At 41.6% G+C, this 16739-nt stretch overlaps 1 protein-coding gene across 5 annotated transcripts in view; it reads left to right on the plus strand.

Annotated features, from left to right (window-relative positions):
- LOC5667469 (protein eva-1) overlaps positions 1–16739 on the plus strand; it is a 94955-nt gene that overhangs the window by 11649 nt on the left and 66567 nt on the right. For 4 of the 5 annotated variants that reach the window (XM_061644865.1, XM_061644866.1, XM_061644863.1 and 1 more), the window contains one exon: positions 6399–7795. In XM_061644865.1, coding sequence (XP_061500849.1) covers positions 7597–7795 — 199 coding nt within the window. In that variant the 5' untranslated portion in view covers positions 6399–7596. The remainder of the gene's footprint in view (positions 1–6398; positions 7796–16739) is intronic. The other variant, XM_061644867.1, reaches the window with a different exon arrangement.

Below are 16739 nucleotides of genomic sequence, written 5' to 3' on the forward strand. Positions count from 1 at the left end.
TTCCTTCCAATCGTTTCCTGTGATTCCGTGCTTCCCAGCGCGGGAGAGATAAGCTGGGGATTTTATCTTCCACAATGCAAACGGATTACCTTCCCATCTTGAGCCGACCTCCCCCGGAGGCGATGATCAATTCTGAAAGTAATCAAATTTTCATCAACTTTTAAAATCGTCTCCCGTTCGTTAATTTGATTGAAGTAAGAGCTTCTCTGCTGGGCAGTGGACCTTTCATTGTTCACGCTTTTGTGACAGAGTTCCGGTAAACCTCAAATAATGCTTAACTGTCAATGGGCCACGAAATAATAGCAAAGCGTTTGGGTAAGGTTACGGTTTTTGTATTTCGAAATTGTTGGGCAATTTGTTTTCGTTTATGTACACAATTTCGTTCGTAGTACTTTTCCACAAATTAAATTTTATGAAAAATTCTTGCATGGCTTGTGAAAAGATGCGCTGGTTGGTACAAGGTTGAACGAGGTTCGTTTCCCTTCCAGACATATTTGCTAAATTAAATGATTGCATTTTTTAGGACAAAGGAATTTTTTAAAGAGTTTATACCAGTGTTTTACATATACGTGCATTGTTTTAGAAAATACATCAACAATCAGCTAGAGAAGGAGCTTTGATATCGAAAAATGTATCGCTTTTGAATTACTCCTTGCTTACATGTCAATTACCGTCAATCACTAATCGATTGTAACTTGTTGAGCTGTTTTTTGCAACGTTTCAGGAATATTATAGTTTTCTTACCCCATTCCAGAGGATGAATACTTACTGATTCTCTGACAGAAAGGCTGCTAGTACCCCACCCTCCTTTTATTTATATCATAGTTCAACTTTACCAACTATAAAGTTCGCTGACCCGTGTTTCCAATACGTGTCTCAGTGCCAGAATTCTCACGCGTCTGATATTTGCTGCCCGTTTTGCCTTCGTGAAAGGAATAACATATTTCCCCCAAGACCGCATTAAGCTTTCAGATGCTATCAAAGCTTCGACATCCTCAACCAGCTCGCAACAAAACGCTCGCCGGCGCCAAAGCTTAGCCCCGAAATGCCAAAGATTCACTATCCAATTTCGCTGCGCTCAAAACCAATACCCACGCCGACTCGGGAGCGGAGCGCTCGCAAGCATCTCATTTCTCGTTACCATCAAAGTCACGCACGATTTTCACGTTCATTTCACGCTAAAATGAGGCAAGCGTCGTATCAACGCAAGCGAGATGGTATCATTATGAGCGAAATGGGGCAAGAAGCGAGGCAAAACACGTGCAGGGACATCAGGGTTGTAGCAGGACGCAATTCTTCCCTCCTTTTGTTCTGATCCGATTGGCCCGACGGGCTTCAAACTGTCGGCCGCAACGCAAAGTCGTTTGGTTTTACGTCAGGTTCTCATCACCACATTATCTTTATTTGTGATGAAAGCTCGATTCAGCCACGGGGCACTAAGACCGGATTAGGAAACGCAAAAATCGACTGCTGTGTAAACTCGGAAACTGGGCAGGGTTCTTTTGTTTCGCTTTTTATTGGTTTCATCAAAGCTTTAAATACTTTTTTTATTTATTTCGAATAATTGGTTCTTAAAGGAAAAAACACGTAATAATAAGTTTCACTGAACTATTTTCGAGGATTTCGGACAATAATGCAGACGTTTCTAAAGTTCTTGTCTATTAAATCAATGCCGTGGTCTATGATTATTTTCATATTATTTGATCCTTTTTGGCCTGAATCCGATGCCGATCAAGGCATACCTTTACCACGCTTGGCTTGGCGATCTGTGACTTGAATACGGTCCATACGGGTCTTGAGCCCATGACGCGCATGTTGTTAAGTCATGTGAGTTAACGACTGTACCAGGAGACCGTACAAGAATACTAATATGTACTCTAGTGTACCAACTTAAATGTAGAAAGTAATCGATTTATCATATTACCTTGTTGATTTCGGTTAAAAAGTTGTTAGTTTTATTCAATTTTACTAATTTTATTCTACTCTTTATCACTTTATTTAAAAGTGTTACTTTTAACACGCAAACTATTGTTCTTTTTTTCCCCGAACTAAAAACGACGTTAGTTTCATGATTTGAAAAGCATTGCAATTCTCCATCCAGTATGAAAAATATAAAAAAAATCACGCTAGTTTATACTATCGGCGCAATTTCTTCTATTTAATCAATCAGTTCCATTTAGTTTTATTGCTTTAAGAAATTAACTTTGATGTTGAAAACTAAGACTGACTTTCAAATACATTTAGCGCTTAGTTACTTGTTCGTTTTCTTGTTCGTTCTGCAAATAACGATATAACCCATTTACCGGGCTCGTGTAGCGTACGGTAAAAGGAACGGTACGGTACGCTAGCCCGTAACGTGTGGAGGCCCACTTACAGGACTAAAGCCGTTTCGTAAAATGCATCGCCCGTGCCAATTCCGCCGACCAGGCCAGGCCAGACTCATGCGGCGCTCCACACACTAATAACAATTTAATTACACTGCTACACATTGCTGCTGGTCATTTGCAGCCATTAACATTTCAAATCTGAATACAGTATTTGCCAACCCCTGGTTGTGTGAAGAATGCTCTCTACCTACCAAATGCAAAAGGGCCTTTATTTCATGGGTGGAACTCCACACACAGGTTTTTGTGTATTGTTACCTCCTGAATGGTACCGTACCGTGACAAGCTCGAGGAGTGCACTAGAAAAGTGCACCCTCCCACTAGAAACGCCGGGGCGTGGCGGAAATCGCATCGGGTAGGTTAATTAATGTCAATCAATAAATGATAAGCAGCCATCAAAAAAGAGCTCGCTGCGTAACTCATTAAACATTCATCACAGATTGGTAGCATATTATGGTGAGACGTATGCGCCTGGATGGGTGTACGTTTGCAAACAGCTTGAGCTCGGTGTGCTGGTATGTGGTGATTATTTATTATAATAAAGTGTTACGATTTCAAACCACAAACATGTTGTATAAAAAGTAAATAAGCCTGTTAGCTTGTTATCATTTAGCAGCAACCTTTTTGAAGCTCCATGGTTTCCATATTGTTTCATATCATTTCTTTGTTCGCGCAGAAAACAATGAAAGACTGTTATTCGTAAAAGAACATAAACCACCACAAACAAAAATATTGACTGATTATCAATCATATTATCATGATCTACGACAATGCAATTAGCTAACGGTGCACAACGCTCTTATTGTTCAATTTTCACGCAAAACAAGTCAATGCAGAAGGGAATTTTTTAAATTATGATTTCTATTAATGAACAATACATTGGTCGCAGTACTTTCCTCGTATGCATTGATTCATTTTGCTTCTGATTAGTGACATTATTGGTAATCCAATTTCATTTGATGTTTGATGATATTGGCTACATCCCGTACTAATGCACCATTTGAAAGTACGCTATTCGTTTCCTTTGATTTGATTTTAATTGGAAACGATCGAAAAAGAACTATAGCGTTTTCTATGATCAGTTTATTGCTTTTCCGGAAAGCTCTATGCGCTGATTGACATTGCTTTTTGGGGAAGCACTTAGGTGGATGGAATTGGAACACCGAAAGTGATGTTTTATTTGCATTTTATAGCATCCATTCAGGATATATAAAAGAAAAACTGATAATTAACAAGAAGGATATTGAACGCATGGATTTCTATTGCCTCAAACTTACAATGAATTTAAAACTTTAACTACATTGTACAAGAAGTATGTAAGTATACGAACATGATATTTTTACTGTTAATCATGAATTTGTTAATTCGTTCTAGCCCTTATCAATCTCAACTCATACTGGCGAGCTGCACGTGAACATTCAAAATCACAAACTTGGTAAATGTTACAGAAATCATATTGACTTTCCGGCAACCGTTCTGACAGCGCTAATGTCATCACGGGACAGCATAGTTGATTTACGTCACATTAAAATACCACCAACTGTTCTGGAGAAACTCAGCGCAGAATCGTACTGCAACGAACATTCTGCCCCTGAACGACAAGTGATGTGCCCGCCACGTCAAACGAATCCCAACATACGATTACAAACGGCCGTTTGTAGCTGTTTGCTGTATCCGAGCACTTGCTATGTGTTGTTCAGCGACTGTCGAGAGAAGAAAAAAAAAACACATTAACGTACACGGAATAGGAATTATACTTTTATTCCTAAAAGTTCTAGCGATGCTATGCGGCATGCTCTTTGTGTGCGCCATGCTCATGTATGATCAAATCAGCAATGCTAAATTTGTGACATGATACAGGCAGCGGCTGATATGCTGCTATCCAGGCATTAGGCATGCAAATGCTTAAGTGCTACACATACGCACATACGCATGCTTTTTATACATTTGTGTGTGTAAATTCGCTATCATTTGTGCGAAAATAATATTCCGACTCACCCACACTGTGCGCCACGAGCTTGGAGTAGAGCATGGGCACGGTACTGGAGCAAGAATATGGTTGCCACGCATCCAGGGGATATCTTCATGAGCTCCCAAAAGACTAATTCATCATACGCAGCGCGTTCAGCACCCACCACAGCGTACACGAACAAATACGCTCTTTTTGCGGGCAGCATGGGTGCGATGAACTTTTTGGCTCGGCCCGTTTTTTGCACATTTTTGGTGTTGTGCGTTTTGCTGTAGTCTCTGTACAACATGCGCAAACTGGGCACGATGGCTTGGCGCGCTGAAGGTCAAACGCATGGGAAGTAATGTAATAATAAGAAAATTGAAAACATGGCGCCTTACATGCACATATCCCTCATGCTCTGCTGTTTCGCCATATTCACTTTTTTTTATTCATGGTGCGGTTTTCTTCTTTATCAAATTTGTGGCTTCTTTCCTCTTGGATTAACTAATTTGCAAAAGACATTTGCGTTTCGGGGGTGTACAGATGTATTCTGATAAGACGCGATGGGTAGAGCACAATAAGCCGAATGTGTTTTGGTACTGCCTCTGTGGACGTTCGTTGACAGTGCAGGATTTGTTACAAGTTTCAAACAGTAATTTTCTGGTCACTGTTACCAATGGAATATTTTTAAAATAATGTCAGAAGAAACAGAACTTAAGAACATCTTTATCACTCTCTTTATCACAAACTATCTTCTCAAAACTAGACAACTTTTTATGCAAACGAGTTTCTTACATAGCTTGTGGTATTAAAGCAATAAAGTTTACTGTTGATCGTACTTCGTTGAACAAATAGACGTAGAAAATCAATCAAAAAGCCACATGCTCTGTTGGTAGGCATGCTTGAATCGTGCTTGTCTTGTTTGAGTGTACGGTGTAGGCAAATAATTCGGTTAGTCAAGCTCCTCCTGTATTTACCGGTTGAACCAGGACCCTTCGTACACCGTGCTCGCAATATCGCAAACAAACAAAACACCAAGAGCTTGTAGGTGTTGGCAGTCAGAAAACCATTAACCGCTCCATCATCTCGGTTGTTATGGTGGTTTTCGTGTTCATGTTGCTCAAGTTGTTTTCTTAGACAAAAACAATACAGGGTTTCTCACGATTTATTGGTTGGTTCCCATCAATTTTTGGTGGGTTCCCATGTTTGTTTGGTGCGTTCCCACGATTTTTTGGTCGTTTCCCAGAATTTTTTGGTGCAATTGTATTGATGTCCAATCGGAAAATACCAATAAATTATGGGAACGAACCAAAAATCTATGGGATACGACCAAAAAATCGTGAGAACGCACCAAAAAATCATGGGAACTGACCAATAAATCGTGGGAAACCCTGTAAGAGAATCCGGAATGACCATTCGTTAGGCGCGTTTCTTTGCGCTTCCTTTGCGTAATATCTTCCATGATCGAATGTGGTAATATTGTTTTCCCTCGAACACTAGGACGGTTGGTTGTTTTGTCTTCACGTTCATAGTATGAAGCGAAATGTATTCGCAGGCCAGCCTTTTTTACCGTTTCGTTTCGTCTAATTCAACCTTGATCACAAACAACGCCAAACTTTTAATGATCTTCATCTTACGGTAAGAAAACAAACCGGCTTGGCGATGGTTACAAGAAAGGGACAAATTTGCCTCCTCAGTGCTTTTACGGGTTAGGTGTTTTGGAAGCTTTAAACGCATCGAATGAAAAGTATGAATAAAATATAAAAAAAACATTCGAACACACATTTACATACATTTTGATTAAATGTAGGTAGCGTTTTCCATTTAAAAAATAGACAAGTTGGGGAGCACATTGTACTCTAAAAAAAGAAAATACATATTTTCAAGCAATATGCGACCATATAAACCATCTTTACATCTGATACCATTGAAATTCCAAAAGAAACATTATAGACTATACGTTCGATAACTAATGGAATGGTATAAACTCAAATTTTATCTTATTTTAGTGTATAACACAAATAGCAACTAATTACAAATAATTATTTTTGTTCTGTTTTCAGGAATGGTTATACTACAATGGCAATATACGATACCTTAATAATTTTGTTTAGTGGAAATTAGTGCATCGACAAACGAAATTATGATAAAGCCGTTCCAAATGCATCAAAACACTGACAGTGAAACCTAAAGCACTTCACAGGGCCACACCCAGCCTGGTAATGAAAACGTCACCAGCCATTTTATGAAAGTGAAACATTTCGTTGCATAAAAATCGATCATTAAATGTCAAATCATTACCATTACGGTGAAGAAGTAATTATAGATAATTGTGACACACAAAAATCCGTTAATTCCAGCAATCAGCTCCCAGGCTCCGGACGGTCCAAAGCCGGTCAGGCAGGAGCAGTAGCAGCAACATCGCCTGGGACTTTTAATCATCGCCCGGTTCCGGAGAGTTGATGCGATTTCGCGCCTCGTAGATGCCATTTCGTTACGGTGCTGAATGCTGAAAATGACATTTAATGTGGTGGAAGTGATCAAGAAGCATTAAAAAACGGAAAATTAAAACCCATCGCTCCGAGCGTGTCCACTGTTAACGGCAGCGGCAGCGTGCCATTTCACCGAATGGGAAATTAATTCGATGCCGTTCGGGTTTGCTGGAGTGAAGTAGTATGCAAACGAGCACCCGGCACCCGGCTATGAGGGAGGCCAGTGCAGTGACCGTACCTTGAAGGGCCGTTGGAACGAACGCTGTCATAATACAATGAAAGTCGATCGTTTAAAAATAATCTTAATCCCACCGCGTGGATTTGTCACTCCGTAATCTGAGGGTAAAGTTGACCAGCGCAAAACAAATTTTGTTGCGGTCAAAAAGGATTAAAGTGCAGTGCTTGAACGGTGGTGCGAAAGGTGTGGAGGAAACCATAATGTGTGAAATGTGCAACACAATCGTGCGTTGATTGGAGATGGAAGCAAAACCGTACCCCAGTGTGCACCGGCTAAGATGTATTGCTTCAGCATCCGATCGTGTGGAAGCGGTAGGAAGTGATAATTGGAAGTGAATAGTGCAATTGGCCACGTTCTGTGCTGTGCAGCCCAACCGTTGCACAAATAAATGGTGTCCGTGCGCTTTGGCTTTGTGCATTGCGCGTGTTATACTTTCGATAGTGCAATGTGTAGCATCAGTCGTGCTGGTCGGTTTGTTTGGGAAAGTGTTAATCGTTTCGTTGTTGTAAATTAGTTCAAAACCGCATTGAAATGCAAGTGTACCAACGTTCGCAACACTGTTCGTCCCACCGAAATACACACAAAACACAAGCCGTAATGGAATTAAGACAGGTTAAACCATTGTCAGCAAACTGCTGCAGCTGGATTATTACGCTAATGATGCTCATCACGTCGCCATCATTGCTGTGCGCCGAACCCGATACGCAAATATTCCGCGTGGACCCGTTAGGTAAATATTTCCTTATGCCCGTTCAGTCATTGTTCTGATTAAATGGTCACCTGATGCACTGTTTGTCAGAAACAGAACATCATGCAAAATCAGAATTCAATCGACTAGTTCAATTTCCACTGTAATATTTTCCACGAAATGGCAATTGCTGTAGAAATGGTTTCCCCACAACAACACTTTGTTCTTTCCCATTGAACGTATACAGCTACACACAGACACACCTTATTGTAACGCAATTTTAACCCATTTTGCAAACACTCGGTACCATGATTGGAATTTACTCCCAAGCTCAGCAAGCCCTTCCCAAAGTGGACCACAACTTCAGAACGAATGTCCGGCGTTCGATTGGGCCGCCATCGCCCGTTGAATGCAACAATCGATGACGTTCGACGACGTAGGCAATGGGCATGATTTATTACGACATCAATACATGAATGATGGATCGGACGATACATCACCGTCATTATCATCATTATATTTGATGACGCGTTGCGTCGTTCCAACACACCGAGCACACCCAGCATCACACGCAGTTCCCGAACCTGACCCGACGCATATCCCTTGAGCCGTCAATCCATTATATACCTATCAATTATATGCCGGCTTACCAGCCGGGCTGCTGCTGCAGTAGATAAGGCGATCGAACTACACAAGGAAACATTGAATTTCATTGCCTCGTCCCATTTACTGTAAGCGATGTTTGCTCAACAATATCCTACCTATTTCACTGGTTGTATATGGTAATTACGAACAGCATTTAATTTCCATTTGTAAACACTATTTGTGGCATTTGTTTTTCACTCGTTCGTTGTGTTTGCCGTGTTTGAATGTGCACTTTGCTCAGTCCGAATGTTTTACCTGACAAACTTTATAATTATTTCAAATGCCTTCTCTTTGTTGGCATATTCATTCATTTAATCAGCGCCATTTATTCGGTTGGACTCGGACTAAGTGCTTACTGCCAGATTGGATCGAGAACTTTACCTAAGTGAGGTTAATTATTTTCCACAGCTGACACAAAACACCCATCGGTTACGGTGGTCAGAGCGTTGAAGAAATTACCGACGACAAGTTGGAAGATTTAAATTGACTTTAATTTTATGCATAGAGAGTCCCCATTCGCCGCTACCAAAAAAGACACCGTCACCCAATCTGGCCAGCTTTGTCCATCGGTCACCACTGGACACGCTGCAAATTGCAAGGAATTTGATGCTCCACCCTCACCCTGGCACTGTGTATGATAAAAGCAATGCTTTCTATCCTAAACTAACCAAGTTTGGCTAACCCGAACCCCGCAGGACTGTAACTTGTTGAAGCAGGACTTTCAAAGGGCGGCGTCGTAAAACTTACACACAAACTCTCATTTCAGCGCTCAAGAATGGGAGAGCGGAGGGTGTGGAGCTAACATGGACACAAACGGTGACCGTTGCTGTTGTTGCTGCGTGTGCAAAATTATTTCAACAAGCTGACCAAAATCCTTTCCAATTTTTAGGGGCAGAAAAGTTTTACGGATGAAAAAGTCATTTACCCGGGCCTCGGCAAACCGGGTCCGATCTAATGCATATTCTGGTATGTGTGTGTATGTGTGTTTGTGTTTGCCGACTGTTTTTCCACAACCAATATAGAAACTGAACGGGAAAGGGAACTTTCTCTTCACATATAATTCATTTAGCAGTCATTCCTGCGAAATGCGAACGAATATTTGCTTCAATTTGACTGATTTTTGGCCCGATACGAACCACAACGTTCTTTTCCCATACGCACTTGAGAACTGATGAGTGTGTGTGTGCTTCTGTGTGTGTATTTGTGTTCTCTCTGCTTTCAATTTCATAGAATGTTTGTTAACTATTATGCGAGCCGGACCGAGCTCTTGTGCAAACATGGCACACTTTCACGAACATGTGTATCCTTTGAGCTTTGACTGTGGAAATATGCTTAAACAGCAACAAATAAAAAGTTCCTCCGTGTGTTGTGACGCTTTCTCCGAGGCTTTGTTTGCGTAGGGCACGAAATAGAGAAGCTTGTTAAAGGCTCCGGGCGTGTTGCTGAGGCTATATGATACGCTTATCTATGTTTGTACTGATGGTGATGGTATGCCGATAATACGAAATTTTGGTGCAAAATAATGCAAAATTCATCGCATCAAATCGCTGTTTTGTAAATATTGCAACGTTACGTTCTTCGAAGTAATCATCAAATATGTACAATTTGAACGGATGTTTCTTTGATGCATGAATATTTGTATAGTTTATAATCAAATATGGGTTTAACGAATCATTCTGAATTTTTCTGAAACGAATCATTCTGAAATTCGAATCATTCTGAATTTCTAAACACATCAACTGGAACGATCGAAAAAAATGCTCAAATTAATACACAGTTTTAAATGATGCTTAGCTCTAAATTCAATAAAATGTACGTAAAAGTTGCTTTTTCAACAAAGTTTTCAGTACAACCAAGCTAGGATAACATTCCCTTTTTTTTGTAGGCAAATTTAGGCACAAACCTTCCCATGCTTTAAAACACAGAAACAGTTAAAATCCCTTTTCCGGTCTTGGTGTATAAGAGCCGATGGGAACATTACTCATCCAACGGTGACCAATGGTACAACCCTTTTTGCCGAGTAGAGACGAGAGAACGACTCTAGGACTCTAGCCATGGCCAACGCCAATCGCACTAGATCAGATGGTGTCCTTTTTTCGGTTCTAAAACTGGCGGTACCATACGAATCCTAAGTACATGGGGAAACGCTTTCCAGTGGGAAAGCGTGTGGAAAGATTGCACCATGTCTGCATGATATATCTTCCATGTGCCTGGATTCGAAAGATGACTTTTTATTATGTTTGAACTGGACGCAACCATAAAACAGTAGAGAAGCTGGTCCCACTGTCCCTCCTTTTTTTGGGGAGCAAATTCTTAAGCTTTTAACTAGCTGAAGCAAGATTTTGTCCTTCTCTCCAAGGCCCCACCAAACAACTAGCTGACCCAATCAGTTTTTCTTTCCCCTTTCCTGGTTTCGTTTATTTTTTTCTTTCTGCCTATCATCCCCCCCTTGAAGTCAAAAGAAGAGCGAACGGAGCTGCTCGCAGCACTCCCGATGAAAAGTATAGTTTTGGGGTGTGATCCCAGCGATCTCAACAGTGGACCAAACTCGATGGCCGGACAGTACGTGGGGGTGGTGGAGGATTGATTAAATTTACGATGCCATTCCGAAAACGGCAACACCCACTGCACTCCGTCCGATAAAGGATTATGGATTAAATCTACTGCCGCCACACATTTTACCATGTAACTGAATTATGTAAATGGACTCTCGCTCCCGTTGTCGTGCCAGCGTTCAGCGCAGGGGCTCCGAACGTTTCATTTTGGAGCGTCGTGCAAAAAGCCGTTGCTGAAGTGAAGCAGGAAGTGAAGATTCCCTGAACCGATGGCGCTTTATTTCCGCACCGTATGCTAGCGAGGCGGGAAATGGGGCGGGAGGTTCCGCGCAGACAGGGAACGATGGAAACTTACTAATACCGGTCGCAATAGCTCCAATGAAACATCATCGGACTGATTCGTAGAACATTCTGCTAGCTGCTAGTTTTCTTGCACCCCCGGAGTCTTCCCCGGGGTCGTTAAAGCGGTGTGAGTGCTGCCAGGAGCAAACATTGGTTCTAAGCCCTGTCAAGTGGCGGCTCGTAAACCGGGCGCCGGATTATCCTGTTCGTATAATTCAACCGTACAAGCTTCGACGACTTACGCTGACTAACAATAGGATTACAGATTATTATTTTATTCGACAAAATGTGTCGCACGTCCGATAACTTTTGGCAGACTTTATACCGGGACACATTTAAAACAACAGTCATTGTTTTCGGGAAAGTTTTAGCGAAGACAATAAGAAAGGTAGGAATAAATAAATTGGAAAAAATATTCTAAAACGAAAAAAGTGATGCAGGTTTGATACATCTAACGAACCTCTGCAGGCAAATCCCATAGTATTTTACAAACTATTTTCCAACCCTATAAATCTTTTTCAATTTTATTTTAAGACCTTCCTAAAACCACTGGAATTCATACGAAAGGCAATAAATAGTGAAACTTCGTATTTTTTCTGGTTTTTCCAAACATCAACCAAAAACATGGCCCAAAAAGAAGGAGGCATTACTTAAAGTTTCATGTCTACCATCAGGTGGGGGGGGGGGGGGGGGGGGATGGCAACATAATCCGAAACGTTTCTGGCCAGAGAGGGCATATAATAAACGGCATACTTTTACCGAAATCAGATCGTAAAAGTAGCAAAAACATTGCAAAGGAATGCACTAATGGGAATGACGGCTTAAACCGTGCATTCAAATACAGGAAGCGCCCGGGTGGGGACGAAGGTGGAAAAACTTTTGCATCCAGCAACCATCCGAGCCCTTCCATCCATCCCAAGTGGTGGGTTGGTGGTGTATGGAAATTCGTGGAAAGTGGGACCATAAAAACAATCCTCGGCATTTACGCTCGAGGAACAATTCGGGCAAAAAATATCAAAAATTGTCCGACGATTTCCGACCCCAAAGCCCCTGCCACCGGCCAAGAGCAGGGGGGAAACAAAAGGCGAAGGAAACAATCACAGAAATAGTTTTCCACCGAATAGCACAACTGTCGCTTCTCGTTAGCACGGCGAGGCGTGGGATGAAATCTGCCGTTCGCAACGAACTATCGGCTATTTTTATTGGAATGTGTGTTCATCCAGTCAGCTTCAATCTGTCGCCGGAAGTCGCTGGGAGAGGTCCCGTTAAACGTATCAGCGAGCCATTCGAGTCATTTTTGTTTCTTTTTGTGTTGTTTATGTTTTGCTTCCATTAATGAAACATACAATCGAAAGCTATTTGTTTAGTGGTATGAAACTATTATTAAAATATGTTTAATTAATGAACTGGTGCCATTAAAATGTAGACATATAGCTTAAATTGCAATAAATGTCAGTTTCTTCAAACCACTAGGATGATTGGCTGGATTTATGACCCCAATCGGGAGAATTTTCATCTATTTTGCAATTCTCAAGATTTATATTCCGAAATGCAAAGCTTTTACCTACTGCCGTTCGTTGTGTCGTGACGTTCATGCAGGCTCATCAGTGTTAATGAATCTGCAGAGCTGTGGGAGAAAAAGCTCCTGTACTCGCGTGGTGGCACGATTTGCACCAAAGGTAAACACGCTCTAAATCACCTCGTAAGCGACCTTCAGCGACCTAACACTCTTAAAACGTACTCGTACCATCACGGTGACGGAAAAAACTTAAGGTAGCCTCATAGAAGGTGATCATAAATTTTGTTTCGCTGCACCGGCGGCACGGGAAATGTAAAATCACTTTAATGGAATGAGAATAATGCTTTAAAAAACAAAATTGAATTGAACAAGAAGAAAAAAAAGACACAAGAACGAACGACGTGTTGCCTATCGTAAAATTCACGACCCATAACTTGGTCTTGCGGCTGCTGAGAGCGATCATAGCGTGGTGCTGCCGCATTGACTGCATAGTAGCGTGCTAGAGATATGAGCCAGGAGCGAAGGTAGGACACAGTTTACGCTACTTATATTGGCTCCAAATTGGCTATCGTTAAAAAAAGCATAAAGGATTTCGGCAAACATATTTCATAAATTATGTCATAACAATTATACGACGGGAGCTTAGTTGTTTCGTTTAGCAAATTGCTTGCATGATGTCTTGGAACAAGAAGCATATTTTTAAACTCAGGGCAGTAACATATTAAAGATTAAATATAACTAGATTTTTTGTTTAAAATTAATTCACATATAAAATCATAAATGAAAACATGACACCAAACAAAGAAAAAACACTCACTCTACATTTTTGGCTTGTTTTGCTCTTGAAACGTTTCATGCTGCTTAGATCTCCCTGTGAAAATGACATAAAACATATCAACTAAATGTGATATTTTGCAACAGATGATAAAAATGTAAAAAATAACCCAAACTCCTGCTTACGCACGCCCTTCGACCTACCTTTACCAAAAGAGTTTGCTTTGACTTTGCATGATTCTGCTTTCAAAACAAGTTCAACATTAGTCACCAGACGTACATGCTGCTTCTACTGCTGCGGCTGCTGCTGCTGCTGATGATGATGCCCTATCCCTTTGCCTTGCAGTTTAGAAGCACCGAACCGGGGACGCATCGTCACAAAATTACCCAAGTGTTCCCCGAGCGTATAACTTACAGCGGGCAACCAATGAGAGCGGGCACAGTGTGCACGGTGCTGGCCGGTCGTACCGAAAATAGCACAGCATGAACCGAAGTGACACGAGTTAGCGGACAGGCGAGTACGAAAATAGCGTGAGGGCAACGTTTCTTTCCATTCTTCTTCCACGGCTCCGTCGGGAGTGTGATGATGCTGAAACGTAAACAAACGTAAACACCACCAGACCATGGGTGGCGTGTGTGTGTGTGTGTGGTGGGATGAAGTTGTAAAGTAAACAGCGAGTGTATGCAAGTTGGAAATGAAATTGGGAATGGGAATTAGAAGAAGTTAGTTTTTTGAAATTGCAAAGTTGAAATTGATTGTTGTCAGCGTTGCCTAGGGAAAGAAGATACTTCGAACTTGAAAGTTTATCCAATGCATCGCTAGTTCAAGAATCCTGAACATTTTCTAAAGATGAAGACATAGTAATTGAGCAAATTTTGAGTTTAAATCTCGAACTTACACTCATCACTGTATGCATTCCATACCATTTTCCCACAGCTTGCGCCCTCCCCCATTTCCCATCACTGTAAACACCTACACCTTCTCATGTGACATCGGCCCTTGCGATCTATTTTTAAGCCCGCACCCATTATTTAGTTCACTCGATTAAAACCGTGCCTTTGCCAGTTGTTTCGCACTTTTGCTGTGTCGCACCCTTCATCTGAAAGATTGCCAGCGAGAATCTATTTGCTGCCAAAGGTTCCTTTGGCCTGTGGCACGATTCACTGACGGCATGGGCTGACCCATTACGAACGTCACATTCAACAATCATTTGGGATCGTTTTGGACACGTGACACAGTTGCTTTTGGGTGGAGGTAATAATTTTTGAAATAGTTTCTCACCACCGTGCAAATTCTTCATTTGTGTTGCGCGACCATCATTAATATCTTCATACCCGATATCGAGCCATTTGCAACTATTCTGCAACCGACATTAGATAAATACGTCCATCATTATTCAACAACGCTTCTTCCATCTCGCAACAAGCAACAGAGCGGTGTAATGTGAGCTTGTTTGCAAAACTTGCTTCACAGCGATTCCTCTCTTCCCTACCATGCAAACTCACTTTTCTAAAGAAATTTAAACCGCTCGTTGTGGAATAGCACATTTTATAGCTTCATAATGATATTGATTGATTGTTTAGCCATCGCCACTCGCACAGTGCTCAATGATACTTCAACTATTCATCTTACTTTAGCGTCCGCTGGTTCTTTGTCTGTAACGACGCTTGCTATGCCATTAGTGAGCATTTCTTCCTGGGTAGCTTGGCTCGGTAAACAATCATCCAACACATTGGATTCTGAAAGCCATTTTTGCAACAACGGGATTCCATCCCACTTTGAGGCAACGCCCCGTTTTGCCCGTCCGAGAAACTCTATTCATAACCGTGCCTGCACCTAACACCACCGAGAATCAGCGAACGTTTCATTTTTCTTTGTCGGATGGAAAATTAATCATTCGATCGATGGGTTTTCATTGGAGTGCTTACACATCGAAGTTAATGATGAACAGCATCGAGAATTGATTGCAAAGAAAAATATATTGCAGTGTCTGTGGTATTTATTACTGTGTGAGTGTACATTGCCCTCGCCACCAAGTAGTTGATGACGCTGTAAAGAAAATAATGACGCGAGCACAGTGTTGACAAATTTTCAAATCTTAATGCATCAATCAAGCGAACCAGTAGCTGTTCCGTAGCTTTTTGGTTGTAAATCAGGTTTAATGAAAATAATTTAAGATTTTTTTCTTCAAACACATTTTGTTTGTCTTCTTTTACGAGACAACATTATTCTCTGAGCGATAACCGATTTTAAAGTTGAACAAGCGGTTCAAGCAAAAGTAATACGATTGCAATGATTATCCATTTTATCTAAATGCTGTCGAAAAGAATCGTAATTTAAATAAACAATCGTCACTCCAAATTTTGGAATTGTTTCTAGACTAATGGTAGCAAACCATTTCTTTCCCATCACTCTGCGCAAACACATCTACCGTCGTGTACCGTTCTAATCTGTTCATTTTCCAACCCATTAGAGACGGAGTGCATCATTTCCTCCCTGTGAGCTGTTCAATTAAGCTAATAAAAAGCACGCCTAAAGCAACTGCTCGATCAGCTACCACACTTTGCTAGGTGCTGGTTAAACAGCGCTAGGTACACAGCGCTCCTCCATTGCCAAAAGCAAGGGCGCTGCCACGAGGCGGAAGGTAAAAGGCGCTAGTCAGCCGGGGATAATAATTTTTATTACTTCTCGCCGGCTTGCCCTATCGCAGAAATTATGTTTACCATTACCGTTAAGCGCTGACCAAAGTGGTGGCAAGTGAAAGTTTTGACCGTGCTGTTTGCACAGAGCGCAGCGAGTGTGAGTGAAGCCGTCCTTGAGCGTGGCTGTAGGATGGGCAGCGGCAGGCCACCAGAGACAAACTTTTTCCTCCGACGTCCGAAAATGAACGTCGATAATTACTTGCGTACCAATCACTCGTCGCCAGCCCCTCCGTACCGGCAAACCCAACCGAAATGGAGCTTGGGTGGATCGATCTCCATCTTCCCCCCGGGGAGGGAAAGTTCTACAGGGGCAGAGGAAAGGAAGCTCGAAGATAACTGAGCCGACAATTTTATGACCACATAAGTTATCCGGTGGTAATTTCGCAAATTTTCCAAACTGCTTCTGCTGCTGAGCGGTACGGAGAATGGCGTTGTAGAACAGGGCGGG

This window comes from Anopheles gambiae, chromosome 2 (genome assembly GCF_943734735.2).
Source record: "Anopheles gambiae chromosome 2, idAnoGambNW_F1_1, whole genome shotgun sequence".
Lineage (NCBI taxonomy): Eukaryota > Metazoa > Arthropoda > Insecta > Diptera > Culicidae > Anopheles > Anopheles gambiae.